Source organism: Branchiostoma lanceolatum, chromosome 1 (genome assembly GCF_035083965.1).
Source record: "Branchiostoma lanceolatum isolate klBraLanc5 chromosome 1, klBraLanc5.hap2, whole genome shotgun sequence".
In the NCBI taxonomy this organism is placed as follows: Eukaryota; Metazoa; Chordata; class Leptocardii; order Amphioxiformes; family Branchiostomatidae; genus Branchiostoma; species Branchiostoma lanceolatum.
This window is the reverse complement of record NC_089722.1, coordinates 42,988,387-43,010,896: the sequence shown is the minus strand read 5'-3', so window position 1 is coordinate 43,010,896 and position 22,510 is coordinate 42,988,387. Positions and strand designations below refer to the sequence as shown.

Here is a 22,510-nt window from a genome sequence, read left to right as displayed (position 1 = left end):
GAAACACAAACACAGCTTCTACATATTTCCGGAGATGTCCACTCTAGTCTTTGTGGCTACGTTAAGCTATTTATATACGACCAGGCCACTCGTCATCCTCTCTCTTTGTCACTTTGATTGATTGATAAAAATAGATAAACTGACATTAAAAAAAAGCTAGCCACTTATTTAGTGACCTACATGCTCGAATCATCTGCATGCAAGCTGTTGTATTGTAAACCGTTCACAAGGAGGTAAAAGCTGTTACTGTTTGCTCCTAACCTCTCTTTGATACCCTTCCGAGGTGGAAAAGACACTGTTACAAATATTGAAATAAAAGTCAAGAGTAGTAACGATAGATGTACATTTTTTCTATCACAGACCAAATGCAACCCATTTCATCCGAGCTCACGCAGTTCATCCAAGGACTTGGTTCATCAAATAAAACTTCCCATCCCGGGTTACTTTGTCAATTGTTTTTGATACACAGTTAGGCCACACCAAATTATTTCCTTGGTTCTCACAATGTTTTTTGGTATAAATTCAGCAAGTCAATACCTAAAGATGGAAACCGAGGGCAGCTATCCCTAATAACAGGGAATTTTGATTTCATGGTGGAAATATCAACTTCTGACACAAATATGCTTATTTCAGAATGACAATAGAAGGCTGTAATTGCTCACTTAAAAAATAAGGACAAGCCTTTTTCTTCAAACTCTGAAATTCTTTATTTCCAGACAAAGAGCAACAACAGGATGGACAGACGGCATACCTAAAAGATGATCTATCTTATAATTATTTTACTCTTATCTATAAAAGCAACAACACATCTTGTGTAAGGGCATTTTTCCAAACACTGTTAACATACAACATAGACAATTTCGTCAGCCTGGTTCTACAGTCAAAGTGCAGCAGATAAAGTCGAGTGTGCACATATTAGATTTATATATAAGGCCACACCAATTTATTTTCTTGGTTAACGGATTTTTATTTTCCCCCCAAAAAAAATTTAGAAAAAAAAAATCATGAAAACGGAAGTCTTTTTAATATATAAAAAAATCATCCAGCCTTCTGTTTTCATTTTTTTTTTTTTTTTTTTTTTTGGAAAATAAAAATCCGTTAACCAAGAAATTAAATTGGTGTGGCCTAAGGATGGATTCTGTATTCTACACTCCTGAGCACCTAGCTGGCTGGGTTCTGGACTACAGCCGGGCGGATGTGCCGAGAAAACGGCTGTATCTATGGAAGAAGTGTCAGTTGAAAGGTCTGAGCTTGTTGTAGTATCCAAGACACGCTTACACTACGGAGTCTACACAAGCAATTGTGTCTTAAGGTTTCTTCCTAAGGTTCTTCAGTGTCCTGAGATATAAGATGTTTGTTTGCAGTAAGTTACGAGTAGCCATCTAAGACATATCCAGTCGCTCCAAGAGTCACTCTCACGAAGACGAGGGATGGCTCCCAGGTGAAGCTAGTACAAGGTGTTAGAAAGTCATCTGTTCTACATTAAACCAGCTCGACTGTTGCACAGGCATGACTGCTTTGGTCTACTCAATGATTCATGTATCAAGCCTCTACCCAGGTTTTGGCGCTGTCCCTGCTGTATAGAATGTTGTACATGTATCTATATTGCTCTTACAGCAGGGGATTCAGACTCGGATGCACTCGTACATTAATCCTCTCCGACTGAAATATTCACACATTATTTTCACAGACTCTCAATCATGTTTCCTGCTGAGAAAGTATTATTTACAAGACACGATCAGCTGATTCTGCATCCACCACGATTACTGTGGCGCGACTATGGCAGCTCCGAAACTGGCGTTTTTACATCGGCACACTTTGAGCGGGGGAAAACTGAACTTCTACAAACACTCCTACAGCTGTTAAACTGTGCCTTCTGTACTTGGGGACAAGCAATAAGCTAGTTCAAGGTTTGAAGTGCACATGCACAGTGTGATGCAGCGTGGGTCATATGTCAAAGTTCAAGGCCCTCCGCCATTCTTTAAGCATTGCAAAGAACTTTCAACATTGACATATTACCTACAGTGCAACACACACATGTGCACTTCAAATCGTGAAGTAGCTTAGTGATAGACATGATGATCATATCAAAGCTTTAACTTTTTCCCAACACAAGGAGTGCACACTCATCTAACTTTCAACTGGCATTTTGGCCTTCGCCAGAAAATGAGGTTCACTCATCTTTTATCAATAGCCTGGCAGAAATGTGAGGTCAAGAGTTGGAAAAAGGACTAAGTGTTGTTTTAACCTTCTACCAGCTACCCAACCACATAACCAATACACATTTGGTGGGGAGCAGCTACCTTAGCAGGCAAAAGGTTAAAACTCAGCGAAAGTACATTTCTTGTGTTGGAAAGATTTTCATCGTAATCTACAGCCACATAGATGAGCATTCGTGTCAATCATAGACAACGTATCCAATTTTACACACTTTCATAACAATTTTTGTAGAAGTCAGTACAGGGCCAGTTTTCAATTCAACATCTCCATAAGCCGAAAGCAGAATCTGTGATATTAAAATCAATAATTACAACAATGTAAGACAGTGTAGGCATGATTATTTTCAATTGTACATCTTTCTTGGGTTATAGTATAATTCTGCATAAAATACAACTTAAAAGTGACAGAAACATGTTGCACATAAACATGCACTCTACATATGGTCCACCCAAGCTTCAGACATGGTCTACACATGTTAAGCACATGGTCCACTCAAGCTTCAGACAAGGTCTGAACGTATGGTCTTCAGATGACATAGATATGGTCTACACATTGCCCACACATGCTACACATATGGTTAACACATTCTCCATGTTACACAAATGATCCACACACACAGACATGGTCCACACTTTGCCCATACAAGCTGCACAAAACACACACATATGTTCCACACATACTCTACACATGTTCCACATGTTCAGTCTGAGTTAGCTACAGCCTACTCACAAACCTCTGGTCATCTCAGATGAGAAATCTACAGGATTCGTCCCTAAAACATACATATAAACAAACACAGTAAAATTACATTATTTTTTCCTATCCAACAATAATTGACAATAAAGGAAGTAAGACTTTTTAACTCTAAAATGTGCACTTCACTGTGCCTCTGCTGCTGCTACCTGTACATCTTTAAGACAATTGTAGACATTTGTGTGTCTTAGTGGACTTTCTTACACTCCAAGAAGCAGGGAAAGACTCTATAAGTCCTGGGACTTTTAATCATTCAAACTAGGAATGGAAGACCCCAGGACTTACTCTGCAACAACAGTACCTGTTACACTAGCTATCGCTCTCACATACAGGACAGCAGGACTAGATTTCACTGCGTTAAGAGAAGTTTGGCCCAGGTATTACTATAATTATCATCCTTTTGGGCATGACATTACTATAAGGATATCTTGACATCTGCATATAATCATAACCTATGGTGAGAAAGCGTCAATTGCTGTAGTAGAATTCTAGGTTTTTAAAAGCTGTTCAAAACTCAAAATTACAGGCCCTGATATAACTAGGAGCCTGAGAGCTCAGATGACATTAATTTTCGGTCGAACTTTCCACAGCCAGTTCTTCTCCGATTCACATTGTGTTGTAGAAGGGGTTGGTGCTCCGCTGTTTCCTGTCCTTTCGTAGTCTACTGACGGGGTGGTTTCTACTGTACTGTCGAGTTTTCCTGTTGGATAACACCACGGGAGGGTTGGGGTCGGCACCCAGCCTGGGGCGAGTCCTAGCCACGGGCTTCGCAGACTGGAACTGGTGGTTCTCCTTTTCGGAGCTATTCTGTTCTGTTTGACCTTCGGAAAACGACTTTGACCTTTCCACTTCCGCGTGGTCACGTTCCGTGGTCTTTGCCTCCTCGCCCTCCTTGGATTTATCGAAGATGCTGACAAGCAGGCGAACGCTCAGATCGTCGCTTTTCGTCGGCGAACCGACCGGGGAACTTTTCTCCGACACGCAGTAGCGCAGGTTCTCGGGAGCCGACTCCGATCGCGTAGAGAAACCCTGAAAGTCTTCCAGACTTTTCGTGGACGACCGCCTCGAGTCGTCAGTGTCTTTAAGCGTGGAGGTTCGTTCGGAAAGCCCCGTGGCGGAGGCCGACTTCTTCATCGTGTTGGAGACGTCGGTGCTGCTCAGAGCCTCCAGTTCGCGCGTTCGCTTCTTGACGATGCCCTCTTCAGAACTGGTGGACAGGTCCTCCGCCGTGGGTGTGCCTGGCGTGCACAGCGCTCCGTCAATAGTGTCCGGCTTAGGTTCGGTTGGCGTGACCACCTTCCTTGTTTCTATGACACCTTTCTGCTGCTTAACCGCCCCAACGAACCACGGTATGTTCTCGGCAGGATACGCCGACGCGAGGGGAACTTTGTCTTCCACTAAAGGCGACGACTTTTCTGCGGTACTTCCAGCCGTCTCCATGGACGATGCAAATTCCTCGTAGTTGGACCCCACCGAGAGCCTCCATCTCTGCTCGAAACCATCCTTGTGCTTCTTGACTATCCCAGACTGTAGCATGATGTTGTCGTCCCTAGAAGACGGCTCGCTTTTTTCCTCCTCCTTCCCGACTGGCAGAGACGTCGGCCTGGCGGTTGGCGAGTCTGACGTCTCCAGTATTGTCACCGGCCGCGTCGGCAGGTTTCTCGGTAACAACTCTGAGGATTTGGCAACTTTACTGTCTTGATCGATAGTTTTATTTTCAGCACCTTCTGAGTCTCCTGGTTCTAGAGCTTTACTCTCCAGACCTGGTTCTTGACCTTCTGACCACGTCCCGCCCGCGAATCTCCTCTCTATCTGCTGCTTCTGCTGTTTGACCACTCCTGGTTTCCACCCGCGGCCGGAGGACTGTTGATCACCCGCCGGCTCCCACTCAGCTGTTAGTGCTGGTCCGGTTGTGTTGTCCTGCTGGTTGGCTATAGGCTGTTCCGTGTTTTTCCCCTGACCACCACTCGTTCCTGAGGCGTTTTCTACTCTTAACAAAGGCCTGTCTGCAGATGACGACGTCGCAGCTGATTTTGTCCTCAAGCTGACCCCCCTCTCCTTCTGTTGCTCTACTCCTCTGTTGCCATGGTGACTGTCCTCGTTCCTGGGAGTTCGTACGTCGGGGTCGCTGTAGCTCCGCGAGTTCTTCAGGTCCTCGCAGCTTCGTCGCCATTCGTTCTTCCTGCGGCTCATCTCCTCGGCGACGGCGAGCGTGGGCGACTCGGAGAACGCCCGCGGCCTGTCGGCGCCCAGCGGCTCCCCGTGCAGCGGCTCCCCCTGCTGGTTCATCTCGGAACACCAGCGCGCGATGTCGCGGATCCAGCTGTGGTCGTCCTTCGGCATGGACGTTGGTCGGACCTTCCGAACGGCGGCGGGCGTGGTCGGCGCCGTTGTCGTGGATATCTCCACTGTCGTTGCCCCGCCAGTCGTGCTGGTCTGAGACTCGAACCCGGACACAATCTCCCGCACTGACATGACCTTGGGATCAAAGTCAAGGACGTGACCCTCGCCAGTGACCTTGGGCGGCTGGCTGAGACTCCGCTGGTATTCCTCAACCTGCAGAAAAGAACACCATATAAAAACCATTAGAATTGATGCTTCTACATTGGATGTAGATGTGAGAATGTTCAGAGCTACCAGAGGGCTATACAAAACAATGGCGAATCCCCAGCATCTACCTAATAAAATTGTGTTGATGATGAGCTTAGAATGGAATAACAGATGGAACAAACGGCTTGTGAGTTGAAAGAGAGGACGTCCTTCGACAGGCTTCAAAATTTTATCCAGTTGCTTGAGTAACTATTTTTGGTGAGAGGACAGCTAGAATTAAAATTTTGAGTTATCTCCCCTCGGCCCTTTTCTTGATTCTAAAATGTGATACATTTTTAAGTTGTTGAGCGACTGAAAAATGTCCATTTCATACACTATGGTCCTTGTCACCATGCATGCACAGGACCAACTCTGGAGAAATGGTTGCAGTAAGGCATCCGTACAGGACATGACATGCTAGAACAGCCTGCCATGTCACAAGAGGCCATCCTATTACTCTCCCACAAGTGTAACACAGAGATGGCTACTGAACAGAGCTATCTTGCTGACTACTTGTGGTATTATTGTTTTTGATTATTTTACTCAATGCTCTTGAGAAGAGGGTTTTTCATCAGCATTTTCCTTTTTGCCCCATCTTCAACTAGAAAGGCAACACTTTCGAGAAAATGCTGGATATTCCCGTCCCATTTCATCATCATCAACAATATGCTTCCGGATTTAATCCGGTGAAATCCTCCCATTTCCTACACCTCAAATATGAACATTTACCGTAAGGGAATAATGAAGCTTCTGCATGAATTATGCAAATGTTGTCCTCATTAGCATAATTAATGTCCAGGTGTATCTAACCTTCCTAAAGGTACCTACATCTGAAATTTGACATCCGTAGCATCTCCAACAAATGAACGTCAATCAGATGAGATACACAAATAGATAACTAAATAAACAGCAATCAAGAGATGCCACTGACCCCTGCCTGTTCCTCTGCCTCCACCTGCTGACCAGCTGCACCTGCTGCACCTGTAGAACCAGCTGCTGCCACCTGCCCCTCCACCAACCCAGCTGCACCCACCACCACATTAGCAGCCACCGCGCCAGCCGGGACATGACCTTCCACCTCTGAACCTTGACCTTGCTCCATACTGTCCCTACATTCTAACCCCTCCATGTCTGCCGCGTCAGCGAGCCGCGGCTGTACCTTCGTTTTCACGGGCGTCACCGAGACCAGCTCCGGACACGTCTGCGACAGGCGGTCGTTTTCCGACCACGACCTTGCCTGGCTGCCCTTCCTTCCCAGCGAGGAGAACGATTTTCTGCGCGACTCTCTCCGAGGGCTGGTTGGTCGGTTGAATTTTTCCATCAAGCTAAAAAAGTCAACTTTGTAGGACGGAACAGTGTCGTCTTCTTCGGCTTCACTGTCTGACCTTGACTGCTTCTGTTCCGGCTCGTCCGCTGACCCTGAGGTCGTGACCTCTGCAGTTCTACCATTGGACGGGTTTTCCTTTTCCGCAGAGTCTGTTTCCTCACTCGTGACCTCCAGCGTCACATCAAGGTCACTGGACGACCCTGCATCCTCCTCACCTGACCCCTCCTGACCTTCCTCCTCAGAACCGCTGCCGATGTTCTCAAGGTCGGGCATGCTGCTGACCTCCATCTCCCTGGTTACAGGGTCAGTGGATCGGTCCACTTTGGGAGTAGAGGTGAACACTTCCAGCTCTACGGAGTCTATGGATTCAGTATCGGAGTGGTCGCTCTTATCGCCCTCGGCAGCATTGCTGGTTGGCTTCTCCTGGGTCGGCTGCCGCCACAGCTTGTTGTGCCTCTGGTTGCTATGGCAACGTAGAACAAGCAAGGCATAAGTCATCATTACACAAAACTGGCAGTAAAATGAAGAAGTCCCACCTGGCAGTCCCTATTGGTACTACAGCCCACTCTAGCAACCCCTGTTGGTACTACAGCCCCCATTAGCAGCCTCTATTGGTATAACAGCCTCTTTTGGCAGCCTCTATTGGTACTACAGGCTTATCTTTCATCCCCTATTGGTACTACAGCCCCCTCTAGCCACCCCTATAGGTACTGCAGCCCCCTCTAGCAGCCTCTATTGGTACTACAGCCCTCTCTAGCACTATTGGCACAACAGCCTCCTCTAGCAGCCACTATTGGTATCACAGCCCCCTGTAGCAGTCCCCATTTGTACTACAGCCCCCTCTAGCAGCCTCTATTGGTACTACAGCCCTCTCTAACACTATTGGCACAACAGCCTCCTCTAGCAGCCACTATTGGTATCACAGCCCCCTGTAGCAGTCCCCGTTTGTACTACAGCCCCCTCTAGCAGCCTCTATTTGTACTACAGCCCCTTGTAGCAGTCCCTATTGGTACTACAGCCCCCTCTAGCAGCCTCTATTGGTACTACAGCCCTCTCTAGCACTATTGGCACAACAGCCTCCTCTAGCAGCCACTATTGGTATCACAGTCCCCTGTAGCAGTCCCCGTTTGTACTACAGCCCCCTCTAGCAACCTCTATTTGTACTACAGCCCCCTGTAGCAGTCCCAATTGGTACAACAGCCCCCCCTAGCAGGCCCTATTGGTACTACAGCCATCTCTAACACTATTGGCACAACAGCCTCCTCTAGCAGCCACTATTGGTATCACAGCCCCCTGTAGCAGTCCCTATTTGTACTACAGTCCCCTCTAGCAGCCCCTATTGGTACTGCAGGCCCACCTAGCGTCCAGGATGCCCTGGTACTCCTCCAGCTGCTGCATGAAGGCTGAGTTTGGCTTGATGCAGCTGCGGATGCTCTTGACGTAGTTGAAGGCATCCTGCATGGTCATGTTGTACTCCTTCATGGCGTAGGCTATCACCTGCAGTTAGGGACACATCAGACAGAGGGCACCGCTAAGTGCACAGCACAACAAGGTTAAGACATCCACTGGACAGGTAGCTTTTAGATATCATATATGAGAACTGTGAGGGAGTGTGGGTTTTTTAATAATACCATAACAACACAAATTTGGTGCTAAACGGCTGCCTTAGTGGGCTGAAGGTTAAGCTGCCTTACCGTGGACGCGGACCTGCTGACGCCCATCTTGCAGTGAACCAGGCATTTTGACCCCATCCTCCTGTACAATACAGAAACACATGTTACTTCAAGTGTAAACCAAAATAGCTTTTCCTACCACTTGTTCTTGTTCCAAGTGATAATGTTAGGTAAAATTGTCTCTTTTAATTCATGAAAGTCATCAAAAGTAGACAAAAGATGCTTGAGTTTCGGAAATGCATGCAATATCTTTGATTACAGTCTATTTCCCCCCCCCCCCCCCCAAAAAAAAATTGCTAACTTGGCCAGTAGGGCAACAAGACGCAATGATGCTTGTACTCCAATACAAAGTGGCTACAAATGGAATATTACATCTTCGCAACAATCATTGTGACAAAACTATCAAGAAGCATTTCGTTTCAAAATGAGTTAATCTATTGATATGCCTAATCTAATCTTACGCGCTGACATACTTTGTATCAGAAGAAAACTAATTCGAGCCTTGCAAGGAAATGTTACTGTACTCGTTCGACGTACTTTGCCTTTTCGATGTACTCGTAGGTCCGGTTCCAGTGACTGAGCAGTTCTGACTCCTCTTCATCGTACACTCGCACGTTACAGTAGTCGAACATCCCCGGGTAGAAGTTATCGATCTCCCGCGTCACGTTCAGGATGTACCCCACACTGAGACAAACATAGTGATTATCATCTAACCCTAACCCTCGCACGTTACAGTAGTCAAGTATTCCCAAGTAGAAGTTATAGATCTCCTGCGTCACATTCATAGTGTACCCCACACTGGTGGATAGAGTGAATTTCAAAGTGATCTTTAACCAGTTTAGCTCAAAATTTAGTCAAATGAACTCAGTAAAAAGTTCAGCTAACTGTACATATCTTGATTCAGAGGCAGGGTCACTAACTACTGGTCTACACCATACTGGTTACTTAATAGACATGTTACGCATTATCAGAACAGTCAAAGCCACACCAATAAGCTGGTGCACTGTTTCAACTGTGCATGCACGAGGCCAAAGGTGAAGGCCCCCAAACAAACCATTCTTGTCTTGACCATGCTCAATAAATGTCTAGATGTGATTTCTTTGTCTGTGATGTCTCAGTGGCCTTCAACTATGACATATTACCAGCAGTGCGCATCTTTTATCTCTGCAATTCTGGGTACTTACCCGTTTTGCTGCAACTCTTCAAGATTCGACGCATTCCACTCAGAACCCTGCCGGGAGACAAACCAGAGGAAGAAACTGTAAGATACCTCAAGAAGGCCACACAAAAATCAGGGTGCGAAATCCCCGGTTGCGCGTTGCGCAGCGCAACAATATTTCGGTTGGCGCAAGTTAATTCAAAAGCCAGGTAGCGCAGCGCGCAAGTTTGTATTTTGAGCCAAAGATCTCAATCGGAGCCCTGGAAGCTCACAAAAACACAGTGTCACTCTCATGAAATTCGGTAAATCTTCAATTGAAACAAAGGAATCAACACCTTTTCGTTTTAAACCATCCAAAACCCTCCATAGATCGATAGATTTGAGTTGAAAAAGACGAAAACAGCTCCCCTCGGCAAAGGAAGATGGCCGCCATCAGTTTCACCATACATATGGAACATGCAAATGAGGTGGTGACCCTACTGCCCTCTAGCGACTTTTAGTCACACTGCAGGCTCATAATAGGTTGATAATGATTCCAACACTGCGTTTAAGTCATACTCATAGCAAGGAGGTTGTTTTGCTCATAGTTTATCTGTAGGGGCAAACTTAAGTAATTTCCGTTATTGTTGTTGTTACATTAGAAATTCTACTATCATTATAACTGTATTATTTATTCAATCTTTATAAAAAGTTGTTTGATATACTATACTGCTTTAAATTTGTGTTTACTACTGAGCTATTTTGCTTACTACTGACTATAATTTGCCATGAATATTTTTGAAATCATATTCCAGGATGTTAGGCCCCACCAATTCAATTTCTTGGTTAACGGATTTTTATTCAAAAAAAAATTTTTTTCATGATTTTTTTTTTCTAAGATTTTTTTTTTTTTTCAATAAAAATCCGTTAACCAAGAAATTAGATTGGTGTGGCCTTAGCATTGATAAATAGGAGTTACTTGGTATGGCCTAAATGATTGCTTGTGCTCCCACCTTTTATATAGTGGTGTGCCTAGATTTTTGCTGGTGTGCCCAATTTTGTTTGGGTTAGGTCAATGAGAACACAATACTATGATAATCTAATTTGTATTTTTAGATATTAGTAGTATTATAAGACGCTACGTACGAGCTTAATTTGAAGAAATCGGTGAATGGTGTTGGAGCAACCTGAAATTTGGATGTGCAACCTAGCTTTTGCAGTAGGTTGCAACATGGGCAACCTGGCTCAAAAAAGTATTTCGCACCCTGAAAATGGAAACAAAGAGCAAGACACTTTTTCTCTGATCATAAGACAATACTACATATAGCAAACATCCCAAAAGAAAGAAAGGTAGACAAATATATATTTGAAACACTCAAATATCTGAAAGATTAGAGAGGAAGTTTTTGAAACAAACCTTTAGTATATTTACTGAAAATCTCATATTAACCTTCTCCCTGCTGCCTAACCCCATCAACAACACAAATTTGGTGCCAAACGGCTGCTTCAGCAGGGAGAAGGTTAATAGATGTTTAACCTTCTCCCTGCTGCCTAACTCTGTAACCAACAGGGAATTGGGTGCCAAACGTCTACTTCAGTGTGCTAAAGGTTAACCTTCTCCCTGCTGCCTGACTCTGTAGTCAACAGAGAACTGGGTGCCAAAAGGCTACTTCAGTGTGCTAAAGGTTAACCTTCTCCCTGCTGCCTAACTCTGTAACCAACAGGGAATTGGGTGCCAAACGGCTACTTCAGGGTGCTAAAGGTTAACCTTCTCCCTGCTGCCTAACTCTGTAACCGATAGGGAATTGGGTGCCAAACGGCTACTTGAGAGTGCTAAAGGTTAAGACATTATTTGATTTGGTTTGGTTTAGTGACACATCACTATTCTTCCTGGAGTCAATTTTAAAATTATACAAATTATATAGCAACGTAAATATACAACATAAGTTGAGCTCAAAGCCAGATGAATAACATCAAAAGACGTTATTTACCAGGTAGAGGTGTTCGAAGATCTCGGAGGCGGCGTCCATCTGGCCCAGGATGATGATCATCTCCTGGTCGATGTAACCCCTGAAGTCGTGCAGGTTGGTGTTCATCTTCTTCTCTACCTGCTGACGGACCTACAGTAAACAAACAAACAAACAAACAAACATCTGCCAAGTTAAAACCTTGCATTGGTTGATGTTAAAATGTGCAATGTGTCAGAACAATGTGCCTAAATGTCAAAATGCTGTCTGTCGAGAGAACTGAACTACAACCGTGAACGGATTCATTTAGGTTGGTAAGTCAATGGTTCTTTGCCCACAACAGCGTGCCTGATGCCATCTCAAAATGCTGTCTGTTGAGAGAACTGAACTACATCGGACCGTGAACGGCTTAATCTAATCCATTAAGGTTGATAAGTCACTAGATAACAAAGTTCTTAATACACAACCAAGTATTAATACATTGCCGACCTCACCATCCTTGGGGCAATACTGACTGGTTCTACTTTGCACTGCAGCTAGGTGAATGCGGTCCCAGTGTTAAAGAGTAGATTGAGAGGTCCTGAGAACCCACCTGTTTACTTGTGACGTTCTCCAGGTCCACCTGCATCATCACCATCTTCAGGAACTTGCGGATGTTTCGCTCGGTCAGCACTTTCTCCGTCGGTCTGGAGGAGATAAGGGAGCAGTTTTAGTCTGGGGTCATCGCTTAGTTGGAAGGAATTAGAACCTTTTTGCACAAATGGCTTTGTTTGTCTTACAACTTTCCTTTATATCTATGATTTAACATTAACATTGTATGATATGTTTGTACAATTGAATTTATTTCACCTGTATTATTCATGACCTCCTAAGTTTGCATTCTGTTTACCTGTTATGGGTTCCCTTGGAAATCAGCCCAGGTTGGCTGAAGGCACTACCTTTATGTATTCAATGCTGATGTAAACATAGATGTAAAAAAAATGAACATCTTGAAAAAGACTTTCTTAAACCGTTGGTACCAAAATATGAGCATTTTGTGTTGACAGTGAATGGTACAGGATGTGATCTTTCTTTAATGAGAACCAAGTCATGAAATTACTGAGGCCTTAGTTTAATCTTCACTTTAGGCAAACACAGGAAAACATCTATTTACAGACAAATCATTCTGGATAAGATACACAGATCAGTGAACATTACGAGGGACATCTATTGCTCTTCTTCAGCGTCACTAGAATGGACTGGCAGGAAAAATAAATACTAGTACATAACATGTTACTGGAAAAAACAGTTGAACAAGTCCAAGTCACAAACTACATGTAGTAATTGTTGTATGAGTTGTAAATGTCACTGATGTGTAAGTTATGTTCTAGTAAGTAAAACAAATAAACAAAGATTTTAAAGATTTTAAAAGTAGTCTGACCTGTCACCATAGAGAGATGGAGACTCGGGGCGATGACACATCAAGTCATCCGGGATGTGCCACTCCTTTCTTTAATGAGAACCAAGTTATAAAATCAGTGAGGCCTTAGTTTATTCTTTACTTTAGGCATACAAAGGAAACCTTAGCCTGACCTGTCACCATACAGAGATGGAGACTCGGGGCGATGACACATCAGGTCGTCCAGGATGTGCCACTCCTTCACACACGACTGGTTGGAGGAGATGCGGTTGCTATAGTAACCGGTCCAGGTCAGGAAGATGCTGCCGTCGAAGTAGTTGTACTCCCTTGCAATGGCTGCCACCTTGTGGAGGCTCTGCAGAGCAGACCTGGGCAGGGAGTACAGGAAAGGGAAGACTTCAAATTTTATGTCTTGTTCTTTTAATTGTTATCATGAATTTTTCATATGAATATCAAGTGAAAGGGTGCTTTTTTTCTTTACAATAAAACTAGTCATGCCTGTTGTATGTGAATATGGTAAATTATCAGAGATTGGCCCAAAATGCATGAATGAAGAGTAAATATGTAGACAAAAACAGAACTATGTAGTTACCTCATTTTCCTAGCCTACATTAGAGCATGCACTTGTCTATCTTACTACCCATCTATCTATCTATCAACTTGTGCATGCTTTTGATGCTATGTATAACTGATGAAGTGGACTCACCACATGGCCTGTACAGAGACAGGTTTGAAGATGAAGTACCGTCCATGGCTGCTCACACTGAAGCCTCTGTAACAAACAGCAAGAACAGCTTTGTAAATTGTCAGTAGCAATCAAGAAAGGCAAGATCTAGCCCCCTCCAAAAGAACAACAGTCTAATATGCACGATGATCAAGTACCAAAAAATGAAGACCATAGCACATCCCGGACAAAAGATAAAAAACCGAAGTAGTAGAGTAGAGTAAAAGAGTAGAAACCTTTATTTTTCTTGAATGGCCCTGTCGGCCTGTACAATCATATGGAAGAGCTGCTGCAGTACCTCAGTCACACACTAGAGGGCCCAAAATCGACCTCTGTTTTCCCAAGACCTCCCCACAAACCAAATATTATTGTAATCGTTCAAGACGTTTTTGAGTTATGGTGACCACAACATGCGGACATATCCACACACACACAGACAAAACAACTAAACCTCCATTCGTCATGTCAGAAGTAAATAACTATCAAATGCTACACACCCGTCTCCGTCCAGCACCACCTTGGTGTTACTCCATATGGGCAGCACCAGGCCAACGGAGGCCTCCGAGCTCCGGTCCTGGAAGTCGATCCCCAGGATGATGCTCTCCTCCGTGTCCTCGCGCCCGTAACACGACACGATGGCCATGTACCGGATACGGTCCGCATACCCGCTCTCAAGTTTCACCGCCTATAGCGGAAAGAAACACTCATCAGGAATGGAAAGACAAGAAGTCTTTATGTACAGTCAAACTTGCATCCAACAACCAGTCAAGGGACCAAGGAAATGTGGTTGTTGACTGGAGTTGGCTGTTGGATAAAACTCGGGTCGGTTTGCTGATTTTGTGGGCATAAATGAGGCTGCATAAATACTTTGCACGTACAGGACTTATCTGCCTGTTATGCATATAAAATTACAAGACAAGTGAAGAGATACAGTATATACAAGAAAAAACAAAGTAAACTGTTGTTGTCTACAAGACTACAATGCACTGTCGATTACATTGCCAATTAATGTTAACATAACAAAAGATTTTTCGGGTACATGTACAAAACCTTTGTTGTACTTACAATGAATGTTTACATTGAGATTCGTGTCTCCATTGTTCTACATTTGTTGCTACATTTGAATTCACTTTGTTCTACATTTGTTGCTACATAAACACAATTTACCGTCGACTGTAGATTCTTTTACTGAAATGCTCGCTGGACTGATTGCCGCTGTCAATCATTTTGTTGTTGAATGGAGTGTAAAATCTACACATTATGACCCCTGAGGCACATGAGGAAGTGGTTGCTGGTTGAAGCCTGCAGTTGGTTGCTTGAAAGAGTTCACTTACTATGTAAAATGGGACGGGACTGTCTGAATGTGGTTGTTGACAAGAGTTGGTTGTAGGAAAGAGTTGGTTGGATGGACAAGTTTGACTGTAGTTTGTTCTTTTGGTCAAAATTTTGTGCCCTTTGGCATAATTTTTGTCATATTCTTGAATACATTTTGACTTACACTATGAGCAAATGACAAAACTATGAGCAAATGACAAAACTTAACAAAGTCTATACAAGTCACTGTCTTAAAGCTTACTCCTATCTAAGAATGAGACACCATATAGCTATGAACCAATGTAGGTCGTAATAGACTGGAGGAGCAAAACATGAACTAAGTTATCTCTACTAGTAGCCATAAATCAGAAAATGTTTTATCAAACGTGTACTATATAATTGACGTTAGCGTCTGCTGATCACAGTAAAGATTATTTTCTATACCTAGTTATTTGTTCAACATACAAGCAAAATTCCACTTCATTTCTTACAAAATTAACTCACCAGTTTGATGGTGTCCTGAGGTCGTAGTAAGTAGAACATGGACTGGAGATGGTTCTGTAGATCACCTGTAACAACAGTACAGGTTCAGATGCTGGTCTACAAGGTTTCTCACCTGTGTAGAGGTTCTAGTCTGTGATAAGATATTATACATGCTCTTCTTTCATTTGGGAATTCCATACACAAAGTAGGATCATGTCATAGTAGTTTTGCAAAATGGGTTATGTTTCTTGATTGTTGACCAATGCTAATAACCCTTTGCAAATAATACTATTTTATCAGATCTTTGATTGAAATAGGTCTTCTTCTTCTTTTACAATCCTTAGTTGAGGTGAAGCATGATGTTTTTCAAGTATCTAGTAGTAAATGCTTTGCTGCAGCTTGCATCTTTAGCCAAGCACACCCCTATTCTTCTCGATAAGTGTGTTGGGTTCTTTTATGTGCAGAGGTTTGACGCTTAAGGCTACACCTGAAGCTCGAGCTCCCTCGTACACGGGACCACTGACTTTAAGTCAACATCCAACAGAATTCCCATATCAAGACAGAGCATGTTGACAGCAAGCAAACGACAAAGGAAGCCTGACCCAAAAGCAAAGAAATCAGAAAAAAACAGGGAACAGAAATGAAAGAGGAGATAAAGACGAAAAAAATATGTACTCCAAAGAAATGAAAAGAGAACAGAGTCGGGTACCCTGCGGATGATATTGATAGTGTCTGCAGTGTATGTAGAACCCCTGGTAGGACAGGTAGATAAAGCAGGGCAGGTGACAGGTCTTCTCTAACAGGTCGTCTGTACCTTCTCTCCGCTGTCGCTTCATGGCTGGTGTGTCACACAGAACACAGCACAACATTCAGACTTTTATCTTTAACCTTCTTCCTGCTGCCTAACTCTGTAACCGTTAGAGAATGGGGTGCCAAACAGCTTCTTAACAATGGCTGATGTTTGAAAACAGAACACAGCACAACATTCAAACATTTTATCTTTGAAGATTCTTCTTTCCTTTTACAGTTTTAGTCTTCGTGGCTGATGTTTTGCACAGAACACAGCAAAAAATTTGTATCTCTAAATATTCTTCTTTCTTTTGATTCTTCATGCCTGATGTTTTACATGGAGCAAAGCACGAAATTCAAACATTTTATCTTTAAAGTCAATTTTTTTATCCCTTTTTTTCCTTTAAAATTTGTGTTTCCATGGCTCATACATGGCAACTGTACAACATGTAGGTAAATATTGACCATTGTAAAATCAGTCTGAGTTGCACATTTCTCATGGTCTGATGGCTATCTTTTACACAGAATTTAAAGTGAAACACACAGGGTTCAAAATCCTTCTTTGGAAATAGGTGCACTGGTGCACCCAACCAAAAAAATCAGGTGCACAGGCAAAATTTTGGGTGCACCACATAAAATAAAGTTGAATGTCAGCAAAACATAAGTTTGACGCTACTGCCTCTCTCAAAACAGGTGTGTTTCGCCTAAAATCTGACAAACTGTTTGACTGGTACAGACATACTTGTAAATATTTAGGACAGTACAAGTGAGTATTGTCAGCTTGATTATGTGGGCATAGAAATAGCACAGCAAAGCAATACTGTAACAATATATGAAGTGTAAACAGTGATAAAAATACACATATGCTCAGTACTGAATTATGATAAACAAAATAAAAAGCAAACAAATCTGTACAAAAAGGATTCCATATCACTCTTGCACTAGTCAGTCGATCAAGCCGAAACACAAAAAAACTACACTTCTTCTATGTCCACTAATATACCATACATAAAAAACCTACTTTGAAATTTATTAAAACGTTTGAAGCTTTACTATTGGAGTTGCTGAGAAATAGAAGTCATAGACAAACACAGAAAGTCAACATGTACTACCCAGTCAATCAAGCCAGAACACAAAAAAATACACTTCTTCTATGTCTACCAATAAACTATACATAAAAGAACTACTTTAAAAAGTTTGAAGTTTTACATCTGGAATTGCTGGTTCAGAAACCCAAAGTCATGCATACATAAACACAGAAGACAACAAAACTTAACAAAACAAAACAAAAGCAGACCTGGCTGTTTACCCCCTCCAGCCATTGTCCTTAATTAAAGACGTCACTTTTACAAGGCCGAAGAGTTTCATGTCGGGAATGTTTGTTTCGTGCCGGCAGCGGAGCAATGAAGGACAGAGGAAGTATCGGGTGACATGACTGACAGCTGGCTCATGTTTACTGCTGTCCCAAATAACTTGTTACGTTTTATTTATTCATTCATCTTTAAATCTTCAGGGTAGTCCCTTCAGTTGACTGAATAACTGATTTCCAAGGGAGCCCTTACAAAATCATAACAAATCAGGATACAAATTAAAAAGGATAACTTAATAAACTGAATGAATAATACATTCACAATAATATAACATAGAGTAGTAATTATCAAACAAACCTTTCTGAAGGTTAGATAACTCTCAAACTAAATATCTCCTACATGACTATATAGCTATAGGAGACATGACTTTGTTGTTTCTCTCCTTTCTTTCCTTTTCCTTCCTCAGGTTCCTGTCTTTCTCCTACTTCCTGTCATTCATTCTTTCTTTCTCTTTCTTTCAAACATCTATGATTACAAGGAGGACCACTATTGCTTGATTGTGTTGATACTAAACTTAGACTTGCTTTCTCTAACTGATAAACAATGCTGCCTATTTAGGCCACACCAATTCATTTCTTTGGTTGTCAGACTTTCTTATGTACAAATTAAGAAAGAAGTTAAGATGAAAACAGAATTCGAAGACTGGGAGGAAAACTTATCTTGACGATATCTATTCCTGAAACTGTGTGAACCAAATTTCCCCTCAAACGTTTTCATGTTGATTTTCCAGTACTATCTTTTCAAATCTGAAAACCGACCAATGAAATTGGAGTGGCCTAACCTAAACCTTCCTGATACCCACCTCCCTTAGTGGACCTGGCGGGGCGCTGGACATTGTCGCTCTGCGGCAGAATCAGCACACAGTTCTTAATGGCCACGTAACTCTCACACAAACTGGAAAGAAACATTCGAAAAATACATTTTGTTTGAACCTTTGTTTATTCATGAGAAGCTCGAATAGGCCTGCAGGCCACTTTTTATGAGGGAAGAGGGAAGAGATGTATGGATGTGGCCAAATATATAACAAAGATTCATCATTCAAAGTCCTAATACGTCTGTACACATACTAGTACCATCACATATACATGTACATGGACCTTTGTTTATTCATGAGAAACTCAAACCGGTATGCAGGCCGCTTTTCAATGAGGTCAGGAGCGAAGAGGTAAGGGTCAGATAAAACATAACAGAGATACAATTAGATTACATCTGATTCATCTAAGTCCTAATAAATCTATCAACATATATCACTACATATACAAGGTATAAAACATACTGTTAAAGCTGGTCCATGGTCCGGGTCCGTTTGTTGTAATTCACTTGTAATTTTGTGATTAGCTATTCTTTTGCTGGTAGAGCAAATGCTGTGTTACACCTATCTCTCACAAACTGTATGTAAAGTCCGAAAGTATTCAACTTAAATGCACAGACTGTATCTCCAAATAACTTCAATCTATAGATTGTTGATATTTCAACAATCATAAAAAGAAGTAAAGGCACTTTGTTCAATTAATACAGGTTTCATGTAACAGGGATATTCAGAGCTGTTTTTGACAAGTACAATGCAGTGTGGACTACAGCTTAACATCCTGTCATAACTTCCAACCTTTTTGTAGTATAAAAACACAGGTGAGCAACCACAGTCTGGATTCAAACTGTCAAAAATTTGGTCTTGAAATATGGTCACTAACCACTTTGTAAAAATTTAATGTTTTTCATCTTCTGTTATTGTTTACATGTCCATGATACATGCATCTCATGCATATGATGATAACTATCCCTAAAAACGACATCATCAGTATCGGTGCACATGAAGGTGTGACTGACCTGTGTGTGCGCTTCAGCCTCTTCTCCTCTGACTCATCATCCGCATCCTGGTAAGGGAAGATCAAAACGACAGGAGTGAATCACCCACCACTGATATAATTACACTACCTGTAGGCTACAGCTTGTCCTACAATATCAATGGAGATTGTGCACTTCTATCTACCAGTGAATTATGAACATCACGTTTAGGAATTAAGATGAAGTACCATTGGATTTTTGTGCAATTCATCTACTTTGCTGTGGCAAGAACTCATTTACAATGTAGCTTGAAAGTTTTGATCAATTCTGAACATTACAAATACTCATTTATGCCTGATTTAGTGGCCTGATTTGTGAAATGACTGATTCCTACCCATTGTGTACATACTAATGGTGTTTTTAACTTCAAAATCAGGTCACTGACCTGAATATCCTCCACTTCTAAACAAATAAACTGCCAAACTGTCAAGAAATTGGTTCCACATTTCCATTCTGATTTTGGTACATAAATAGGAAATTTCTGCAATTTCATGTGTTTAGCGATAGTCATCTTTAGAAATTATCAAATCATAAATTTACAATTGCCAAGGACGGCTGGGGAATGACAATGATTAACATTTGGAATTTTGAATACATCTATTTTTCATGAATCATCTGAGTACCAAGAATAGAAGCTGGAATCAACACAAAAGCCTGTATGTCTCCAGAGGTGTGCATTTCCCTCTGGGATATTCCCCTGGTGCAGTGTCTATATCATTCCATGGTGCCCAATAGAAGGTTTATAACAGAACAAACTAAAATAGAAAACAAAGTTCAGAATAAATACCTTGCCGACGCTCAGGAGGGATTTGTTCAGACAGATCTGGTTTAGCGTGAACAGAACACAACAGAACGTCTTTTCAACCACAACAGAACACAACAGAACATCTCTTCAACCACAACAGAACAGCGACTCAACAGTAACTCATGGTTACACATCTGATTATATCATTAGCAATGGTCAGATTCTAGTAATTTTTGTAGAGTCTGGATTTGGTAATTACTGGATAGATAATATTAATATATTATTATTGGTTAATGGCCGCTATGATTATCATTATACCACCAGAGTTAATTAATTAAAAGGATGAAGACATTATTGAAACAGACGCACTCTAAGTATGATGGTAACCCGGCTAGATCATAATTTTCATCAAAAATTATAATTGTGTAAGGATTTTACCAAGCTAAGATATATGTACAACATAAGCAATATGTATTAGTCTTTTTTTTTAAATATGTTGAATTGCAAAGAAGGTTTTCATGTCAGGGCTTGGAATGTGTTTTAACTGATGCAGGTAACATTGAATATACCTGCACAAAATTTACCAGCATATTCAGCTGGTATTTTCAACCTGGTGGTACATTATATACATACATGTTTGTCTAATCTAGAGCAGATTACATCTTATTGACAATCATACAACAAAACAAACTTTAAGAGAAATTATTGTTTCACAGCAGTTGCACAGGTTTATTTTATTTTTCTCATCCTATTGTGTTTGTTTGATAATTTTCAGCAGAATCTTTTTTTTTTTTCACGTCTATTTTCTGAGGCCTGGCAGAGAAAATGTACCATCTGATTGTAAAGGATGTTTGTAACTAGCAAAAAATGTTCAACAGCATCTCAAATGAAAACAACACAGTCATGACTTAGACTTAGGGGCTCCCGTGTCGTCCGACACATGAGGCAGTTAGGTTGGCCCAGCAGGCTCATGTGTGAAATATAAAAGACAACGATCTGCTACATGTACTCCTGACATTACACCGAGCGCGGCAACGAGTCACCTTCAAATCTTGAGCTGTCACAACTTCACGTTCAAGTTGAAATACATTACATGAGACTAAGAACTGCATGTAACCTTACAAAGCAATAATAATTGATCACATGATGTAGATTCAGCACAACAATTTGTAACCATGCACAAGTTACAGAACTAGAGAGGAACATCAAGATGTGTTGTTTTCAATTTGTTTACAAAGTCTGACCACAATTGCGCAGAAACAGAAAACCTGAGACCAAAACAGCGTCAGCTGTGCACGTCCGGACACTGACGTCATTTTCAGACGACATTCGTTTGGCAACTTTTCACTTTTTTGGCTCTGCAGATTTTTGACTTCTGCTCTTTTTTTCACTGGTGTAGATGCAAGGCTGTGTATGACTCTTCACTGTACAAAGTCAGTAACACCATAGCCCCGGTCATTTCTGACTGTAGAACATATTCTAGCTTTTGTACGGTTAAATGTTAGCTTACATGTTGGTGATTTCAGCAACATGTCACGAATTTTTGTTCCGATTTTTATCTGGCCCGGCGGCCCCACCCTCCCCAAAACTGCACCGAAGTTCAGTCGCCCAAACGCCTGGCACGTAAAAACGACACCCGACTGGCTTGTCAACAAACCTGCGTGTTTTACAGAGTGTTAATGTTGTAAAGCTGTAAGAGCTGAGGGAGGGAAATTATGAGCAGAAAACAGGAGAAACAGAAGAGACAAACTCACCTCGACCGACCCGCTACTCGACCCGCTGTTGGAGGGGGTCGGGGACCGCTGCACTGTCACCAGAGACATGTTCGCTTTCCTCCCGCTTCAACACCTCACATCCGGTACAACCGTCTCCTCACAACACGCACAGGGACCTCTGCCTGTCTCTCAGATAAGGCAGGGGGGAGAAGGCAGGCTTTTGTCCCGTATTTTACGATATTTTGTTCCCCATTCTGCAAGAAATTTTGTGAACGAAGGATTGATCTTTTAAACCACTGCGCATGCGGAGTGACCTTTAGCACTTTACACAAAATCAAACCTTAAATTCGTGAAAATAAAGATTTCTGAAACCCCAGACTGGAGAAGGTTATTTATCAGTCTGCAGTTTGAGGTGATTCTTTGAATTATTTCAACTCTACAGAGAAAAATCACAGCTGA

The 22,510-nt window shown here is 42.1% G+C and overlaps 1 protein-coding gene across 5 annotated transcripts; it reads right to left on the bottom strand.

Annotated features, from left to right (window-relative positions):
• Positions 1 to 1,694: 1,694 nt before the first annotated feature.
• Positions 1,695 to 22,362, bottom strand: LOC136424181 (protein phosphatase Slingshot homolog 2-like). 5 transcript variants are annotated; one of them, XM_066412694.1, is made up of 17 exons: positions 22,091 to 22,362; positions 20,379 to 20,414; positions 19,574 to 19,620; positions 18,549 to 18,640; positions 16,297 to 16,425; positions 15,609 to 15,673; positions 14,288 to 14,475; positions 13,773 to 13,838; positions 13,240 to 13,434; positions 12,260 to 12,353; positions 11,692 to 11,820; positions 9,747 to 9,793; positions 9,100 to 9,246; positions 8,584 to 8,644; positions 8,247 to 8,386; positions 6,494 to 7,352; positions 1,695 to 5,529 (listed from the first exon to the last, which is right to left on the bottom strand). In XM_066412694.1, exons 1-17 carry the CDS (start codon positions 22,157 to 22,159, stop codon positions 3,580 to 3,582), a joined length of 4,314 nt encoding a protein of 1,437 aa, XP_066268791.1. In that variant the 5' UTR covers positions 22,160 to 22,362; the 3' UTR covers positions 1,695 to 3,579. The 5 variants fall into 5 exon arrangements, with proteins under 5 accessions (XP_066268791.1, XP_066268814.1, XP_066268805.1 ...); XM_066412717.1 differs by having other exon boundaries at positions 6,722 to 7,352; XM_066412708.1 differs by lacking the exon at positions 16,297 to 16,425.
• Between the last annotated feature and the right edge of the window lie 148 nt (positions 22,363 to 22,510).